Source organism: Rhyacophila brunnea, unplaced genomic scaffold (assembly GCF_057557595.1).
Source record: "Rhyacophila brunnea isolate RB1 unplaced genomic scaffold, BYU_Rbru_1.0 scaffold_9, whole genome shotgun sequence".
Lineage (NCBI taxonomy): Eukaryota > Metazoa > Arthropoda > Insecta > Trichoptera > Rhyacophilidae > Rhyacophila > Rhyacophila brunnea.
Genome location: NW_028233361.1, coordinates 31,464,659 through 31,486,680, shown reverse-complemented (window position 1 = coordinate 31,486,680; position 22,022 = coordinate 31,464,659). Strand labels below are relative to the sequence as shown.

The 22,022-nt window shown below is 32.0% G+C and overlaps 1 protein-coding gene across 1 annotated transcript; it reads right to left on the bottom strand.

Moving 5' to 3' along the window:
• Positions 1–1,875: 1,875 nt before the first annotated feature.
• Positions 1,876–19,461, bottom strand: LOC147063521 (gamma-glutamyl hydrolase A-like). Its single transcript, XM_085960133.1, has 6 exons — positions 19,216–19,461; positions 14,998–15,048; positions 14,071–14,300; positions 8,343–8,449; positions 3,250–3,347; positions 1,876–2,164 (listed from the first exon to the last, which is right to left on the bottom strand). Exons 1-6 carry the CDS (start codon positions 19,440–19,442, stop codon positions 1,909–1,911), a joined length of 969 nt encoding a protein of 322 aa, XP_085816259.1. The 5' UTR covers positions 19,443–19,461; the 3' UTR covers positions 1,876–1,908.
• Positions 19,462–22,022: the final 2,561 nt, after the last annotated feature.

Sequence of the window (22,022 nt, the reverse complement as noted above, 5' to 3'; positions counted from 1 at the left end):
GACAATACAGTGGCAACATCTGTTCTGTGATTCAATAATTATTATCATCTCAACAACTTGACTGTGTCAAAAATTTTTTTTATGATAAGTCGTTAACCCCAATTTTCACAATGAATAATGAATGATTTTTTCTACAAAAATGTGTTTGGGCCATTGATGGTTTGGGCAGAAAATATTGAATAGCCTTCTGCAGAGTTTATTTATTTGGGACGTTCCTATTGTATTGCAATTATTATTACATGCATTGTAGCTTGTGACTTTAAAAATAATAGAAATAATACATAGGTATTGTGGAGAGAACTTTTACTTAATTTTTGTTTGTAAATTTGTTTAAAAAAAATATAGGAATATCCTTTAATAAAAATGTACGACTATCATAATATCTGTATTGTATGTAGGTACCTATTATCATTTCCATGGCAATAATAATGTGAGTAGGGAAGGACAAACAACATAGATTGAATCGTTTAGAATAAGTAGGTACTAACAAATTAGGTACCTATGTGTCCAGTGCGGACATCTAATTATCTTAGGTGGTGTTAGTCATAGATTATTAAATAAATACGGTGGTAGATGTATATTACAATAATGGTAACCAAAGCATCACCATTGTAACATAACATGCATACAATACAATATTAGTCCTTATAATGTTGAATATAGTAGGTACTAATTAATGACAATTTTATATTATTCTATAAGAATCGCGCTTAGCAACCTGAGTTTCACCTTCCGTCATGTTTTATCTTATATAAATGAAAATGACACACCATTGGTAATTTAATTACAAATAATGCTATGTTTACGTTGTTTGGATGACTTGAAACTTTTATTAGATGTAGGTACGGCCTTATGCCCCTTATAGTGGAGAAGGTTCAAAATAAATCTTTGAGAATCCTTTAAAGCTGTGTGGATAGTGGATACTATCCATGGTTTTATCCGATTGATTTCTCAAGACGTATGCTTACATACTGTATTCTGAAAGTTAAAAAGAGAGCTAGGTATTTAGGCTACGTACTTTTTCCAACTTATATCTACCCAGTACAAATGAGAACTCTGCCATTATTGGTACTTAGTATTGATTTTATTATATATTATTTTATAACTTTCTTGATAATCTAAGTTGTTTGTTCTGCCAAGGTGCAATAATTGCTAATGATAATTGGGCAGGAAATAACTATGTTCAACCAAATCGCTTCGGATAATCGTATATTCCACCTGCGTGAGAACGAGTTTATGTGAACGCTATTTTATAAATTCTTGGTATAGGTAGGCACTTACTGTTTTTTCTAATACTATTTCTTTATTTTTTAAACACTATTTTAATACTATTTCTTGATGTTTGATATTCTGTGCTCGTATTTAAATGGAATTTGTAAAATTTTCTATAAGTACGTAAATATTTTTTTAATTTGAATCTATAAGGTACTTATGTGGATATGTTGTTTGTTATGACTAATTAATTACAAACTTATCTATCCCAAATGAGACAGTAAGTTATAATCAGTGACGAGTGGTGGTAGAGGTATCATGCACTGGTTATAGTGGTAGATAAAGTAAAAATAAAGAATAATACAATTTTTGACGGTATACTTTGTTAAAACAAGATTATTTCGCCTGCGGCGCTGACAATCCTTACCAACCTGCCCAATATAGATCCACGTAAGAAGTTTAAAGTTTATTGTTGCATTTTTATATCAAAAGTACGTACGTACGTAAAGAAAGGATTAGCATAAGTACTTAGTTTCGGAAAATTATACAGCGTTCCTGTTCGTGAAATTTTCCATTTCGAGCACTGGCATACAGTGATTACAGTGCAATGAATGCGTGCTGCCTAGTTATGTTCAGTGGAAGGAAATAATAACACGGAGAAAAAACAATTTATTTTTGTTTTATAAGGGCGGTCGTCTAATTAAAAAAATAGCATTGCGCGAACGCGCTACCCTTAAGACCTGTATAGAGAGCTTCGTAATTGTAGATTAACGCAAGCTTCTCTTCAGACTTCTTCGTAAACCGATGTTGACTCTTTCGTGCTTCGCTTATGAGGAAATCGGCAAAATATCTGTTGGCAAGTATGGCGTCACTAGTATGAGAAATGTTTCTGTTCGAGACCCATTCGAACAAGTTTTTTTCCGGGTGAAACTGGATGCCATAAAATGGATATCTGAAAAAGAAAACGTAATGTGAAATTTTAATAAAAACACAATTCAAAAAGATTGGTATTATCAGCGCTGACCAACTGGCGGCCCGCTAAAAAAAATTTGCGGCCCTCGAGATGTTCAGCAAATTTTTCATCAAACATTGGGGAGAGAATTACATTAAAATATGAAAACATTTCATTATAATACTTGATATTAAAAATACTTTTTCAAAACAAAGCAATATGCTGCTTAATTATTCCAGCTTGAAAAAAAAAATTAAATATTGCGTTAGAAAAATACCCAAAAATGAGAGATTTTGGATTTCAAATCATTTCTATGTTTGGAAGTACATATATCTGCGAGCGTGCCTTCTCTGACATGAAGTACATACAATCAACATATAGAAACAGCTTGAAGGACTCCACGCTTGAAAATATAATTAGACTTGCCACAACAAATGTTGATATTGACATAAAAGAAATTGTTGCTCAACAACTAAAGCCACAATGCTCCCATTAAATAACTTATAAGTACGTATGAGTATAATCTTTGTTTTGTAAACGTAATGAATTTATGATGAATAAATAATATTATTGTTTTTATTATTTCTAGTGGTTTTATTTTTGATTTTTTTTTTTGTATAAAAAATAACTTTTGAGTTGACATTAACTGACTTTTCATTTACCTATCCTCTTTGGCCCCGAAATGTTTGCTAAAGAAAAAATGGCCCGCTGCCCAAAAGAAGTTGGACAGCGCTGGTCTACATTGTCAAAGAAGAAGGTTTTTTTCAACATCGTTTCTACTAATGGATATTCAGCACCTACTAGGTACTACGCACTAGTGACAATTATTATTAATACTGTATATTGTTATGTTGCTATTATAAGCAGGTAATAGATATTATCAGAAGAGGTGAGCAGGAGAGATAGCTCCCATTAAATAATATACTAATTCAATTTCACTAACTAAGCATGATAAGGCTTTAATAATTATTGTGAAACCCCAATTTATTCCGTGCTTGATTTGCATATTAATAATATACCCAATTGAATATGTGAAACATGGCAGGTGAGTAACATTATATTTTTATTGAAAAAATAATACATACCTTGTTGCTTCGAGAGAAGAGATAAAGTTAACTCCATCAAAATCGTTATTGACAGATAATACCTTCCAGTCTTTAGCAATACCGGCTGATTTCAACTTCTGCAACAAAATAATTCATTTCATTGTTTACTCAGCAGCGTTTCTCAACCGGGGACCATGTTTGGACCACAGCAAGCTCCAAGGGGGGCATAGACAAAATATTAAAATTATATGATAAACAATAAAATAATACTGTTGTATTGTTATTAATAAGATAGGGTTTTTACTAATTAGGTTTTTTACTGACACCATAAGTTGTTTATTGTATTTTTTGTAACCTTTGACTGGATAGGTAGGCAATGGAGTTTTTACCTACTTTATTGTATTGATTTATTATATAAGCTAGAGTAAAGAGAGTTTGTTGTCAGTGTGTGTTTACCTTTGGTGAGTGTACGCGGCGCCTGAAGATGCCGAAAGGCGAAACCCGGGTCACAAAAAACGATTTAAATGGAATAGTACAGAGCTTGAATCCATTAGAATTCAAATTCAAATTCTATCAAAAACCTTCGGTCGATAGTATTAATATAATAAAATAATAGTTTAATAAGTAAATTATAACGAGCAACATTTAACTCAATGCGGATTTGTCTATGACCTATATCAGGTATAGGGAACCATTTCATGTTGGAAGGCCGCATCAGTATCAAATCAATATCAAATAACACTGATAGTTAATATATTTCATTTGAGAATTTTTCATAATACAATTTGAAACGAGAAAGGGCGAATCAATATGTCAAGCAATCTGGGATCTGATTTTGACAGCTGAAAAGTGGACCACTCGTTGCTTTTGCAAAAAGTTATGCTCAGGCTTTATTAATCTAAAGATGGCGGTGGTATAACCCAATTAGATGCACTTCACGATGTAGGCACATAGGTACCAACATTATTTTCTAATAATCAAAGTAGGTAAACATGTATTTTCTAATGTAACATAATTGAGTTGTGAATCAACAAATACATAAATTAGTTTTATTGCTTACGTATCGGCGATTATTTTTTTGTTTATTTCAAAGTTAAGTACTTACCTAACCATTTAAGGGGGGACATGCTCGTCGAAGGTCAAAATTGAGTTTTTATTGTATTTTCAAACCATGATCCTGGACACTCCTTAAACGTTGTAGATAATCTATTTATATAATTTTGAAGCCTTATTATCCTTTATAGTTATTTTAAACATTTGATGACTGCATGAAGTATTTTTGTTACATAAAATAGTATTCTTTTAAACCTCTCGCTCTAATGTTTTAGAATATAGTCATATTTCGGTACATAACTGTGCAGTGGTGTTAGGATTTTTTACATTTAATAATTTTTAAACGCATTTATAAAACCATTAGCATAATTTATTACGAGATAATTTTTGTAAAATATTCACGATAAAAAATTATATTGATAATCTCTGTGATCCCAAATTTGACAAGAATTAGGCATTTTATTATTCAAAAAATCGGCAAGATTAACACATTTGAAGATGATTTTAAAGATATTTATTATAAGCTATGTCTTTGACCATTCAAGTGTGATAAACATCTTATGAATAATGATTGCTTTATAATAATTATTGACCTAAGAATAAGGTAGTGTTTTTTTGAAATACGCCATTTCTTTTGTCATTCCCCAGTGGTTAAGCTACAACAAACGGCCGTAGCCATAAATTGACAAACTATAATTAAAGTAGGGAGTAAAATGATATTGACGCGCGTGTTTTAACATGTACAGTTTAAAAAAAAATAAAAAAAAATTCGGTTAAGTACATGTTCAAACACGCGCGTTAACATAATTTTACTATCTACTTTAATTAAAGTTTGTCATTTTATGGCTACGGCCGTATGTTGTAGCTTAACCACTAGAGAATGACAAAAGAAATGGCGTATTTCAAAAAAACACTACCTTATTCTTAGGTCAATAATTATTATAAAGCAATCATTATTCATAAGATTTTTATCACACTTGAATGGTCAAAGACATAGCTTATATTAAGTATCTTTAGAATCATCTTCAAATGTGTTAATCTTGCCGATTTTTTGAATAATAAAATGCCTAATTCTTGTCAAATTTGGGATCACAGAGATTATCAAAATAATTTTTTATCGTGAATATTTTACAAAAATTATCTCGTAATAAATTATACTAATGGTTTTATAAATGCGTTTAAAAATTAATAAATGTAAAAAATTTTAACACCACTGCACAGTTATGTACCGAAATATGACTATATTCTAAAACATTAGAGCGAGAGGTTTAAAAGAATACTATTTTATGTAACAAAAATACTTTATGCAGTCATCAAATGTTTAAAATAACTATAAAGGATAAATAAGGCTTCAAAATTATATAAATAGATTATCTACAACGTTTAAGGAGTGTCCAGGATCATGGTTTGAAAATACAATAAAAACTCAATTTTGACCTTCGACGAGCATGTCCCCCCTTAATAACTCCGTTATTGACTACTTTTTGTAGAAAAGTAATAAAATAATAATTACAAGATAAAAAAAAACTTTTTATTATATTTTCTGTTGAATCATATAAACTTGACTTGACTAGCTTAAACGATCAAAAAATTATACTTGATAGAAATAATACTGAAATGTCATTTTGACATGTCATATTGATTTCCATAGTAACGCACGTATATATTAATAATTTAATTGCTAGGATCCCAGACAGCAACCAATAATGGTGTCGAAATAACTTTTCATACAAAATAGAATTAACTGAAAGTGAATTCATTTCTACTTAGAGATGGCTAAAAGTATCTAAAAAAAAAGCATTGGCATCGTGTTCTGATATATTCTAAAAGTTTCAAATGTCTAGCTAGTCGGGAAGTTAGTTAAAAATCGATTGCAAGATTTGTACCGGACAAAGAACCACCGGACAAATAAGAATACGACCTAAGAAAAACGTTGTAAAATAAAAGGATTTAACTCACAAAATTTTAATTCATTTAAAACGCTGTTCTTAATTAACTTAACCGTATTACAGAACTACAAACTTATCTGAAGAATGGCCAAAAATGGAACTACGAACTGCCATAGGACGCCATTTTTAAATTGTCATTCGAATGTCAGATTTTGTCCAGTTCCGAGTCTTGATTGGGTAGTTTTCGACAGTGGCTCCCCCATCCCATTCTTCAGATAAGTTTGTAGGTCTGTAATTAAACTATCTAGTATTTTTCACATATTAAAATATTTATAAAATTGCGTCCATTTTTGTCTCTCGGCTTTTGTGTTTTAAATCAAAGTATCAATTAAGTGTCCGAATCACTAACCAACACCCCGATCACTATATAAAATGTTAGTTACGTATACCGTAGGTACTTGCACTTGCTAATAATTTAATAAACTATTTCTTTTATTTAGAGAATAAAAGATATAGTAGTTTATATTATAATATGTTCTTTAAAGTAGATTACGTTTTTACAAATTATAATACTACAAAAAACGATGAAGAATGTGTCGTGTTTAAATTGAAAACTATTTTTTTTAATTTAATGACAAAAAATATTTGACATAATAGCTTACGCTAATAAGGCATACTTTTAATAATATGTTAATAATACTGTTTTATAGCATATCTGATATGGAGGTAAGAGCCACTGAGTGATTTTCAGCTAATCCCCACGATAAAAAAAATAGAATAAAAACCATAAATTTCAACCTCAAACGTTAGGTAACTAAAAATAATTATAATTGGAAAGGGCAGTCATGTACCAGTACGTTTCTGTGTGAGTGCTAATGTTATAGATATATCTCTTTGGTGTTAGTTACAGGGATTTTGGTATGCTTTGTGTAATATTTTATACTCAATCTGTGAGAAATACGCATCCTTTAAAGATTTATTTAAAGTTGTATGACCCGTTGGAACTTTTTCTAGGGCCCTTTTAAATTTTCTAATAAATCGATTGCATCATTTGCGTCAAAGAAAAACGCTGTTGATATCAACATTTAAATATAAAAATACTGTAGCAACAAGTTAGTGATTATCTAATGCTAATTATTTGGCTGCATGTTTAGCCTATTTGTGGGCTTCTTCTGTGACTAAAACAATGAGTTGAGACGTAATCTCCAAACCAAGTACCTGGCGCCCTATGGAGCTGCTTGTTTATTGTTTGCTTAGTAGTGAATTTGATTGTGTACACTGCAGGGTTTCCCAAAGTATGTTCCGCGGAACGTGAATAGGTGATCCGCGACTTTATCAGAACAGTGTCAAAACAAGCTAGTATTGTATTATTTTCGCTTACTAGGTACGACATATTTATGCGAAACAGGATTTTCTTATTATGCTGCAACGAAGTCAAAGTCCAGGAACAGGCTCGACGCCACACCAGATATAAGAATTCAACTTTCTAATATTGCGCCTGATATCAAGAAGATTTGCAATTCAAGGACCCACAATCATCAAAGACATTTATATTTTTATGTGTTGTATTTATTGATTATAGGTTATTTATATTATATATTACCTATCCTACAAATAAAGAAGGTATTCCGTTAAAATTTCAGGATTTGCGAAGTGTTCCACCACAGGAAAAGTTTGGAAGAAAGGTTATAACCATGGCCCCCACAAGGGGGGGGGGACTGACAGGACCCTAGCCTGGGGGCCCGGCGAGGCGAGTCGACCAGATAAGTTAGCTAAACACACGTCACAACTCACAACTTTGCTTCACTAGTAAAAAAGTCGCCTGCGGCGCTATTTTCCTACAATAATATTATTATTAAAAATTATGTGGTTGTACGATACAATTTTTAATTGTGTATCTAATACTCGACAACTCCATAATTCAAATGGATGTATTAAACTATACAAAAAAACACTAAATATACACATTAATTTTACCGCGTACACCTTTTGGAAAACGCTACTGTTGAGCATCACACTCCCGTTATCCTTAGCGATAGGTAGGGGGCCCGCCAAAGATTCTAGCCTGGGCGCCCGCTTCAGGATGTGGGGGCCATGGTTATAACACAACAGTTTCCACACCCCTGACCAAGGTATTATAACTTGAATGTGTGAAACAATAAATTTGTACTACGAATGACTTTTTCTTACCTTTTCTGTGACACAATAGATATGGAAATTCGAAGTAACATATTCATTTTTTAGAATATCGATTACAGCGTCAGGAGCATTTGTGAACATCCTGCTGTTTTTGAAATCTAGAATATTAAAAAAATACGTTTAATTATTTGAATTGTGGTACCATTATTGTAATGAGCTTGGACCGCATGCATTGTTTGGTAATATTGTGTAAAATCTTCGTCCGTTCAAATTCGGCCACTAATCATATTTTTGACTGTATTACTTACCAATATTGTTAGCATTTTGTTATTATAACTTAAAGTTCAAGTAATCAGCGCTATTTCTTTGTAAAGTACATTAATTATATCATGATTCAGCCGTCTTATTAATTATACACTTTTAATTTTAGTTTAACAATAGTTTAGTAAACCATTTTTTTTATTCAACGAATAAGACACAAGATTTGAAAATTTAACATTCTATATATTGAATATAACCTACCTTAATTTAATATGTACACTAAAACCGATAGCTAACACCATAACCCAATTCAATAAGTATTTAATGTAACAACTACTAGTTAACTTCGTAATTAACTAAGATGCCCGTAGCTTAATTGGAAAAGCATACTGACGCGAATCCCGCAGATACAGGTTCAAGTGCCGTCGGGTGTCGTATTTTTTTCTACAAAACGATTTTTTCTAGTGTGTAGGTATATGCATGATATGTTTTAAAATTATTTATAGGTATTCAAGAAAATAATTGATGATTATATAATATATTTTCATATAATATCGTGTTTTCAATCAATATTAGAGATCTATAGATATTATTTCGTGGAGATAGATATTATTAACCTGACGTAACATGATATACCTACCTACCTACCTACATATTAAAAATTTAAGCAAATTTACTTAAATTGTTTTCTATTCTTAAAAATATTTTCCTGTAACTACATAATATTATCTCCGTTATAATATTAACTTGTATTAACATATTTTAATGCCTGATTATATCACTTCGTTATCATACTGCTTGGCTTATGATGGTAATCAATGCCTACACCAGGGATGGCGAACCTATGGCACGCGAGATGATTTTGCATGACACGCGAATGTTTCATTTTGAAAAGAAAAGAAATTACTATTTTATATAATAAGTATTATACCTATTTAAAAAATGTTTTTTTATAAAAAAAGTTTTACAAATAAATAGGAGTACGTACTTACTTACTTATATTATATAATATTAAAAAATAATGAAGGCATAGCCATGCGTATTTTCTTCGGTTTTTAATATTAAGTTTACCAATCGATACGCAAACGGAAACGACGAAATTCATGCATAAATGACAAATCGCATTGTATAAAAAATAGCAAGCAAATCTTTTTCAAGACAATCATTACGTTTAATGTAAATATACAATAATTGCATAGGACGGTCTATAGGATCGGGCAATTAAAAATTAAAATATTCAATCAGCAAACCTTATGAAATTAATTATCGGCAGTCATTCAAATATTACTCGTAACTGCTTGTTATTATGACTCAAACATAATCTCTAAAAATGGAAAACCGTTCAGTGATGAAGAATATAAATGAAAGAAGAGTGTTTCAAATGCTTCCACGATCTCTTTGAGAATTTTGAAAACATGCCAAAAATAATCAAAGAATGAAAGATACGCCTTCGGCTATAAATACGGTGAAAGATACCAAGAACTCAATTGTAATTTTTAAACTTTTCAATAAAATTTAAAAACTATTTTTCTAGAAAACTTTCAAAACTTTTTTTCACCATGAAAAACTGCTTGGCACGTCGCGAGCCTAATACTAAAAGGTTCTAAGTGTTCGTCCTTGAAAAAACAAACCCAACAATGAAGTAGTATTCTAAGCTGCCTCATTGTTACTTTTGTTTCTCCAAGGACAAACACTTAGAACTTAGAACCTTGTAGTTCTCCACTAGCGACGTCAGACAGTCGAAAAATATTATTTGGAAAATTTTGGCACGCGTTCGTAAAAAGGTTCGCCATCCTTGGCCTACACCGTTTCATTTTTAAGGAATTAGTTTGTATTTATTCCCACATATAAACATATCTAACTATATCATGACGTCGTGTTGTGACCCAAAATTGTGTCGATTGGGTCACAAAAATGTATATGTAACTACCTAATGTTACGAGTCTGTACGAAATGTACAAACGTCATGGGATGACCTCAAATACGTGTTAAATATATTATTTTCAGTAGTTACAGCTGTATCATAATAATGTGTATTAAAGTTTACATTCATTCAATTACATTCAATATTATTTAATAGATACCACTTATAATGAAATAAAACCTCATGCCACTCACTGGTACCTATACCTATATTGTTATGCCAATAAATAATTAATTTGCAAATACCTAACTGTAATAATCTTTTATATTAAATAAATTAAGTAGGTACATAAATTGTAAAAAAATATATAAGTATGTAAAACTACGCAGCCTAACGAAAATTGAGAAACTACGTGATTGCATAATATGTGCATAGAAAAATGTTCTGTTTTATTAATTTTTGTCTCAACTGATTAAGATATTATTTAGATCGAAGAGTGTTGTATACTTTTATTATTTCAATAATTATTATTATGCAAATTACCACTGGAATACAGAATATAAAACACCTGTGTATCGACAAATCTAATGAATAAAGGTCATAAGGGCACGATTGTGTGTTACAAAGAATAATTTTATTTAGAACCACTATTTAAAATAGACACACTGTTTACCCTGATATATTGTATCATAATCATTATTAATAAATGTTCAAAGTGGGTATATTTACTCTAATTTGTAACATATAATTTAGGTTTGTTCCCGCAAGAAAAACCAAACCATACCAAACCAGTGAGTCAAATGAATGTCAAACTGTTTGGCCACAGAACAGATAATAATTAATATAATTCCGATAGGCTACATTCAATACGCTACATTTTGAATCAGGGTTTTGAATGTGTGAGTGTCCTGCAAAAATGAAACACGCATTATGCACGTGCAATGGTGTGTGTAATACACCAATATTAAATGAGCGTCAAACCGAGAGTAGTTGTCAGTATTCGACGTATGACGTATTCTTGACAAGTGTTTAAGTTTATCCCGGATTCTTCCTTACTCGGGATCGGTTATGTAATCTGCTACTCCTTGCCCGTTAGGTATTCCAGTTCCCATCATTTCCGAGATCCCTGTGTTTGGCAAAACCTTGAGGGAACGCGATTTTCTACAACTAATCATTAGTATTAGGTTGTTAGGTACAGTGCCTAAAATTTATTTATTAATTTATCTGTTTTTAAAACAGAAACACGGATAGTACTACGCCCAAATACTATTATATTATTATTATATTTTTTAATATTGGAAAAAATATATTTTCATCTTAAAAAATTAATTTCGACATTACTTAATAGTTACACCAAAAGTATTTAAAATTTCGATATTACTGTACTACTTATAAAATGTACTACGTATAATAATTTCGTCATAGAAGAAAATTTGACGACCTGAGAAAAAAAGTTGTTCGAAACAGGTAAAAAAACCCTTGACTGATGTAAAATGGAAACTTTTGAATTCACCGGTCGGCATTTTTGGTTAAAAGACGTACCTAAATAAAAAAGGGGATGGGGATATCTCCGTATTTTTTGTTGTGAGAAACCAAAAAACCTATACATTTTCAACAGATGACAACGCGTACTATAAATATTTTTGTCAAAACACTATAGTTTCTTGGACCGCGTACTATAATTCGGTGACAAAAAGATGGCTGCACTGATTTTGCCAATCAAACACAATACACACCAAAATCCGAACTGCTGTTGCAGCTCGCCGTCTACGATAACACACATTTTTTTAATAAATTATTCTATTCATTTATTTTAAATGTTTAAATAATGCTTCATGAATAGGTAACTATCTACTTACTTCATTTGTAAGACAAATGTTTTTAGAGATTACCCATGTCAAATTGTTCATTTGCTTCATAACTTTCTCGTCGATCATATGTATTATATTAATTATTATTAAATACACGTCGATATAGGTAGGTAATGTGACTTACACAGCAAGCGAATATAAATTGCGAATAATCGGCAGGTAGGTAATATTAAAAATTAGTTATATAACACCTGATCATTTTATGTTTGATTTAACATAATGTGGTCTACAGTTTAGAATCCGTCGAAAGAACTTCAAACAAAATAAATTGTTGATTCTAGAAATGATAATATTATTATGATTAGATTAAAAAATCGAACTTTGCGCATAGAGGATAAGGCTAGAATTATAGGATAGTAAGAACAAAAACTACTTTTTGTTCGCATACTTATGAATAATAGACTATATAACCCGATTTGATAAAACTTCGACTGTGTATATGTCGCAATGTTTCGAGAAAATAGCATACGAAATATCCGTATGAAAATAATAATCAAATCAAATTTTATTTATTTTACATATTATAATGAACATAACAAATTATAAATTCAAAGCGTTCACGACATTTAGGTTAGGTACTGGCTTGACAACTGTCACTTTGATAGATTGTCTTCAGAAAAGACGTTCCATTCAAAAAATGATTTCTGACCACTAGAAACTGTTCAATTCGGGAACAGATACAGAAACGTCAAATCTTAATCGTCATATCCTGTTACTTACTGCGCACGCGCCATTCGTCAGAAATCAGTTGCCAACCATCCGCGATATACCTAGTACCTTCTCATCTGATCGTATCATTTACTACGTGGAATAGCTTGAAAGATTTTTGTTAATTACCTACCCGAATGGTCGTGATGATCACAAAATTTGTCAACCAACATAATATTAGGTTCTAATGTCGTCGTTCATAACCAGGTAGGTAATGCAGATTTTTGTATATATTGTCTCATTTTCATTGTAAAATAAAATCAACTGGGTGCCTATAAACATAAGTAAGTACCACATTAACGCACTTCTGTGAGAAAAAAAGGCATTCTGAAAGGGGGCGAGTGTGACGAAACAATGCAATAAGCCTAGTACCCACGTACGTTCTTACTCGACGGTTTTGCTCGATCGAGCATGTTAACTTGGAAGCATGCTCGTCGTTGCGTCCACACAGATGAGCAACTCGACACAAGACGCTGTGAGGCCACCGTCGCACCGCCACGACTTCGACCACGAGTGAGAGCGAGGCCACACGAGCCTTGCCGGTGCGTCCTCACTCAAATTACATCGAACAAGAATTACGGACCTTCAATCTTTTTCGGATAGCGCAATTTATTCGATGTCGAACAAAAAACCATCGAGCCAGATGGTACACAGGTTGAGACATGTTGGAATGAGCGTAAAACCATCGAGCAAGAACGTGCGTGTGTACTTACTAATAGGCTTGATGCATTCTAGTGCAGTCGAGACTAAGTCTTAGCAACAGTAATAATTCCATTCGCACTCGCATACCCATTTAAGGTTAACTAATCTTAAAAAAATTCACTAGATATATTGACTTCACTATTAGGTATATTATACATTAGGTACCTACCTAAATCAAATTATTGGTATTTTTTCGTAATTCTTTGCCATTATTCGTTATGTGAATACTTAATAGGTACTTTAGATGTTTGTAATGGGTGTATTATGTATTAATTTTTTAATACTTCTTGTAGTTTTTTTTATTATTATTATGCTTGAGGTCTGATAAATGTATGCAGGGGGCAGAATTTGAAGTCCCGCCAACTATACTAACCTGGTTTAAAATCCAAATTAAGAGCTTGTTTCTCCGAACTGCAAGATATTCGATGATCCACTCTATTGGCCGATAAGTAAGTAAGCAGCTCAAAACCCAGACATGTTCCCCATAATGGAAAATAGTCCCCATTGTCGTTCAACTTTTTCGCAATTTTATAAATATGCTCTCCAGCGTCAGCGTAGCCATCTGATTGGTTGAACCAAGTTGCACCGCCAGGAAAAAGAACTCTGCGATAGGAAATAAAAATAATATCAGGCGCTGACACTGGTTTTCCAACAATAAATAAAAATTAAGAAAATTAATTACAATATTAAGGGGGGACATGCTCAGCGTAGGTCAAAATGGATTTTTTGAAATACGCCATTTCTTTTGGCATTCCCCAGTGGTTAAGCTACAACATACGGCCGTAGCCATACACTTACAAACTATAATTGAAGTAGGGAGTAAAATGTTGTTAACGTGCGTGTTTGAATATGTACCTAACCGATTTTTTTTTTAAACGGTACATGTTCAAACACGCGCGTTAACATAATTTTACTCTCTAATTCAATTATAGTTTGTCAACCAAATGTTTAAAATAAATATAAAGGATAATAAGGCTTCAAAATTATATAAATAGATTATCTACAACGTTTTAAGGAATGTCCAGGATCATGCTTTGAAAATTGAAAAAAAGCTCCATTTTGACCCACGCTGAGCACGTCCGACCTTAAGTAGATTTTTAAAAGCTGTTCGATTACGTATTTTTTAAGTTATCATGAAAAATATAGCTTACTAAAACAAAAAACATACTGTCACCACAATAATAATAATAATAATAACATCAACAACAACAATAATAATAATAATAATACCAACAATAATAATAATAATAATATGTACATACATGAAATTATATCAATATTATGTATCAAATCAACATACCCATTTACTTTTGACAGAATATCTTCATAATATGCATTGTTTTCGCCGATCCTATAAAAATATGATAATTAGGCAGGTACCTACTACAGTATATTATTATACAACATCACACATTGTTCACTTTCTGTTTAATTCCACAGCTACATTGGAACTGCCACCGACATTCCAAAATAGAATGGAACGCCTCTGCTCCTCTGAGCACAAGTCAGGTCCGTGAAACCCTCGAGTTTACAGTTCCGTTTCGTGAAAAATATTAAAGTGTGCTCCGGTTCGGGAATTATTATGAAAATCAATGCAATAATTATTTTTTTTAAATAAAGTTTAATAATTAACTTGTCATTTATATACCTGCACATATTTTTTACAGACTTTGTATTGTTTTTATGATAAAGTTTTTAGGCTGTCTTATTGATTAATGAGAGTTTTGTAACATTACATAGGATTTGGGTTTAGTATTCCAGGATTCGCCTCGGAACATCTTCAATATCTGTGGATATTGTATGATACCTTGGCCCTATTGCTAATTGAACTAATTAAACAATCGTCAAATAATACATTATTTATATGTAAAAAGCACTGACGTCACGCGGAGAAATACAAACACTGCACTTCTTATATTATATGGCAGATAAAGGAATGAAAAATAATATTTCGTAAAAAATAGATTATGTTCACATGCTACGCTAAAAACGCTGTCTACCATAGATGTAAATACTAAATCTGTCTACCAAATATACCAATTATTAACAATCAAAGGGTATCAATATTATTGTCTGAAGACTGTCACTGCATTGCTACTAGGTAGGTCACACACTTTAATATTTTCGGAAAATTATCGAACACTCCGGTTCACGAACTTTTCTATTTTGAACGTTGCTGATAATTCAAAAAAGATGTGACCATCAATCCTACACAGCAGTATTCTTCATGTTATGTCCGTAAAAGAAGTATTGACACTTTTTTTACCGATACTTTGGAATTGATAATTTTCTTTCGATTTGACGGCTCTAGTTGCAGGGCAAGTTGAGGGAAGTAGAGCTTGTGATTTCTCAATTTTTTCGACCTTGACTCTCAATAATAATTCGTGAATTAATTGTATATTTAACCCGAGCGGTTTTCTCGCAAAAAAAAATCCTTCGCGAATGAAAGACGAAAGCTTGTTTTACTTATATCTCCTTTTCCATGTGGACGGTTTTCCCCCCAAAAAAAATTTCATGATGGTTTTTTTTCTCCTGATTTCTTCCCCAATATTTTTCGAATTCTCAAACATTCTCAAAATTCTCAAGAAATGAGAATCAGAAATCGAAATTTCATAAAATGTTCTCGAGAAACTGGAATCACGTTTTCTTATTATTTCTTGAAAATTCTCGATCACAACATCTAGAGCAGTATTGTACAACTTGACAGAAGGGCCAATTTGGTTGTAATATATTACTCATATAATTTTTTTAATTGTATGTAAATTCTGGGTTCATTCAATTACTACAACTTGTTGAAATCCATGAAAACCATTCCACTATATGTGGTAGGTACCAAACACAGACGTTTATTAAAATATGATTAGTAAATGTGTTGTTGTCACAATACAGTCATGATAACATCCTGGTTCCATCAAATCTTGTAAAGTCTTGTAAAAAACGTTATTTGTGTCGCTAGATTTCAAAATCAGCCAAGTCCATAATAGATGAATAGGAGAAAAACAGCTTTTTGTTTTCTCAAGTACACAGTCACAAGGGTGAAACTTTATATTATTTCGAGTACAGAATATTTAAAATTAATAAGTTCCACATTTCGATAATGCAGAAATGTTATAAAGCAGTAGTTCTTCAGGAAGTCACAAAAAAGTAAAAAATAGCTAAAGGTGGATTTGGCTGATTTTGAAATCTAGCGACACATTTATGTATTTCTTTCATTTTTCTTTGAATTTGATCCATCCACAGTAAAAAAGTTGACTTGTGGTACAAATTTGTTTAGTAAAACATTTAAAAATAATTTTCTTGCATGATACCACAGTTTTTAAACTTTACGCGGTGAATTAAATACATTTAGATTGTAGAAGATGATTCGAAACAGATGTCAATATATTGTTATACTACACAATCGTGCCAAAATGTAATTTTGGTGCAAAAAATAATATACTATATCTTATACCAGCTGTTTATTTATTTACTTCCAGCATATTGACAATATCAAATAACTTTTTATTAAAAAAAACAGTTGTAGTAAAGTATGATGGCAGGTATATTCTATATATTTTAACAAAACAAGGAAAAAAATCAAATTATTCGGAAGTATAAAACAATCGTGTAGGTATATATACCTACACCCTTATACGTGTGCATGACTGTATTATCGTACCTATATAGTCAATAAAAAACTAGGTATATTTTGAAATGGTTATAACGGAGTTTTATCGCATAAACAGTAGTTAAATAAATATGTTATTACATACCTATGTATTTCAGTAGGTATAATTTTGATAAAGAAAATACATAAAATAAAACTAACATACAATTTCTTTTACTTTTTGATATTTTTTGAAGGGGGCCATTTTTTGTGGAAGGGAAGAATTTGAAGTTCCGCTTCTGTAAGTAATTAAAATGCCATATAATTTCATAAAAATACGGTAATTTAATTTAACTGTGAATATTAACTCGTTTTATGATAAGTACTCAGTGACGTCCCATGGGAGTAGGCACATTGAGCGATGCTTGGGGCGGCAGTTACTCGAAGGGCGGCAAATCGAGGAGAATCATTAGAATAACGGAAATATCTTTCCATTAAAAAAATCAGCTCACTGGTTGGAAACAAAATATTAATTAACATGATAGGTTTAACAGGACTGTAATCTTTTTTGTCGGGTTCGCGTTATCTAGTTTACTTCCGTTGTCCTTGGACGTCACGTCCTTGATGACTAGCAATGGACACGTTCAGATTTGCTAATTATAGGTACATACGTACCTAATTAATTTAACCATATATTTTTGCCAGTGATTTGCGAGTCTTGAAAGTTGTCAGGTGTATTTTTACATGTAAATATCTGAAACCGTGGACTCGCAATATTGTCTATTGAAGTAGAGTTGGCATTTGAATTATTTTTTTTGCTATAGGTATATTTTGTTATTAAGGGCGGACGTGCTCAGCGTTGGTCAAAATGGAGCTATTTTTATATGTTCATAGCATGATCCTGGACATTCCTTAAACGTTGTAGATAATCCATTTATTTAATTTTGAAGCCTTCTTATCTTTTATATTTATTTTAAACATGTGATGACTGCATAAACTATTTTTATTACATAAAATAGTATTCTTTTAAACCTCTCGCTCTAATGTTTTAGAATATAGTCATATTTCAGTACATAAATGTGCAGTGGTGTTAAGATTTTTTACATTTATTAATTTTTAAACGCATTTATAAAACCATCAGTATAATTTATGTCGACATTATTATAGTGAAATATTTACGATAAAAAATTATATTGATAATCTCTGTGATCCCAAATTTGACAAGAATTAGACATTTTATTATTCAAAAAATGGGCAAGATTAACACATTTGAAGATAATTCTAAAGATACTGATTATAAGCTATGTCTTTGACCATTCAAGTGTGATAAACATCCTACAAATAATGATTGCTTTATAATAATTATTGACTTAAGAATAAGGTAGTGTTTTTTTGAAATACGCCATTTCTTTTGGCATTCCCCAGAGGTTAAGCTACAACATACGGCCGTAGCCATAAATTGACAAACTATAGTTGAAGTAGGGAGTAAAATGATGTTAACGCGCGTGTTTGAACATGTACCGTTTAAAAAAAAATTTGATCATTGATTGTCATCAAATGTTTAAAATAAATATAAAGGATCATAAGGCTTCAAAATTATATAAATAGATTATCTATAACGTTTAATGTATGTCCAGGATCATGCTTTGAAAATAGAACAAAGGCTCCATTTTGACCTACGCTGAGCATGTCCCCCTTAATGTATCCATACAACACATTTCTTAGATATTCGAGTCATGAAAGGATGATAAAAAAAATAGTGTGTAAAATACCATAAAAATGGGGTGGCATTTTGACGCTGCCTAGGGGCGGCGTTTTGTCTCGGGGCGTCACTGTAAGTACTTACATATTAAAAAAAATGTGACAACACTATTGCTTTGTCAAACGATCCAAATTTTTATTTTATGACGGAGAATGAAAATTTACATTTACCGAATCGGCACTACTCTTGCACCGGCTCCTTCAACAAACTTGACATACGATGCGGCAATGTAACTACTGTACAGTCCTGGATATAAGCTATCGATATAATTCGATACTTCTTGAGTAAGCACGCCAATTATTGGAAACTCATTTTCTGTCGGCGCGTTGGCGGTAAGAATCTCCGTCAAACACACTGTAAAACTAGCCACAAAAACTAAGAGACGGTATAACTCCATTGCGGTGTGTTTCACGACTGACTTGAAAAAATCATATCGGAGAATATATACATTATCATATTTGCTCAAGTGGCAAATTAACGTTGTTTTTGAAACATTCCTTATTACCATATTAAATTAAATACTTACCTAATAGTCCATCGCTCGAAATGGATCGGAACGCACCGGAGCGCAGTTCCGTTCGTAAAATCCCCGAGATTACCGCTCCGTCTCGTGGAAAAATTAAATATTACATTCCGGATCGTGAATTAATAAAAAATATATATAAAATTAATTTTCTATGTATACTTTTTAAGCTTATACGAAACTTGTCGGAATCATAGTAGAAAAAATAGTATTTAACTCGTTTTCGTCTGCGGCGCCGACAACATTATGCACTAATCCAGTACCTATGCTAAAAGTTTAAAGACAGTTATTCCATTTGGCCATCTGGGCTTGGTAGGTATATTCCTTTATAATACACACAATTATTATTGCACTCCTCAGTGACGTCCCGTGGGGGTAGGCAGATTGAGTGTCGCTTGGGGGCGGCAGTTACCCAAAAGGCGGCAAATCGAAGAAAATCATTAGGTATATATAGAAATAGCTACCTACCTAATCTTAGCAATAACGGAAATATCTTTCCATTAAAAAAATCAGCTCAAAGGTTGGAAACAAAATGTATTTATTAGGTACTATAAAAGTGTTCACTAGACTTTTTTTGTCGGGTTCGCGATGTCTAGTTTACTTTTATTGTCCTTGGACATCACGTTCTTGGTGAACAGCAATGAGGCGTGCATACCCAATTAAAAATTTATCCAAATATTATGTTTGCCAGTCACTCGCGAGTTTTGGAAATTGTCAGGTGTATTTACTGTACCTATCTGAAACCGTCGATTCGCAATATTGCCTATTGAAGCAGAGATGGCATTTAAATTAGATTTAGTGGTATATATTGTAATATATTATTAGTAATGTATCCATACAACACATTTCTTGGATATTGGAGTCACGAAAGGATGATAAAAAGTACTGTATAAATAAAATGTGGCGGCATTTTGACACTGCCTAGGGGCGACATTTTGTCTAGGGACGTCACTGGCACTCCTATTTATAAAATCTTCCATTTCGATCGCTGTATTATACTAGGTCAATACTAATGAAAATTACCAACAGAATCAAGGTTGATTTGAATATAATTATTGTACCTATTATCTATATTCTATGGTGTTGATCATTTGTGTTGATCATTATATTATCCCTTCTCCCCTCATCGAAAGCTCCCTTTCCAAAGCAGCTTTATGCAAGGTAAAAAAATTACTACCCATTTAACTTCTCATTTTCAGAATCATAATTTTTATTATTAGGTACCTGATTAAATTCACGGATTACATACACTGATTAAATTAGCTACAAATGACTTCGCATTGCAGGTTCATTTGCAAAAATAACTTCCGACTACTGCTACGGCACTTATTTTCCAATTTGCAAGACGTACAAAAAGACAATCCGTTATAATGGGTACAGCCAGAATAATAGGTACCTATACTTCAGCATTATTATTTCATTGAAACATCTTGTCAAATTTGAATAAAACCATTTTTAATAACTACACTCGAGTAAGTGATCACAATGAACATAATATTATCTAAATAAGAAAATCAAAATTACAACTGAGCTATGTTATTATTTTTGATGCCTACCTACCAACTTATCCATGCTTCACGAGTTTGCTAAATAATTTCAAATCTCAGAATAGAAATTACTTATACCTACCTAGATTCCTTTTATTTATAGACAAAATTCTTTGGCGCAGATGCATTTTTCACTAATATGATGGGGATATACATTTATTGTGTAGGGTTACTATTATCAACTATGATTAGAACATATTATTATGTACCTAATGTATGATCTTGTCTCGCTTTGGCGCCCCTCTCACTATCCCTTATTTATGATCAAAGTATCTAATGCTTCACTTCACAATGGGCCAAGGAAGGCAAATTCTGGCGCCCTCGATGAGTGCTAAAACACCGGCACTATATCGACAAACATTTTCCGACTATGGATCACACATGATGCCCATCGAATGACCACGTACATTCTCTTTACGTCGGCCATTGCGAAGGTCAGCATTACATCATTGGAAATACAGTCGGTAGGCAGGGCTCGAAATCGACCGGAGCACAGTTCCGGTTCGTTAAAGTCTTAAAGATTATCGCTCCGTCTCCTGAAAATTATTTTGACCGTCTGAGCTAGTTTGGCCATATACATAGCACAAAATCAAACACCCTTATTGTTACAAAATATATATAAAATTAGATAAGTAGTTAAATATGTTGATATATTCGGAAATTTATCGAGCGCTCCGGTTTGTAATTTTTTTCCATTTCGAGCGCTGTATGTAGGTGTGTTACGTTAATTATAGATGGGCATTTTCGCCAAAGTTTGTACATGTTTGAAATTTGGGTAATATTATTTTTTCACTCAAATTAACCATTTTTATATAGCTAGCAGATTCCTTGTTCTATTGCTGAATTGGTGATAGCAATTTTTCAGCAAAATATTGATTAATACAATATTTATATCATTTTTATTATG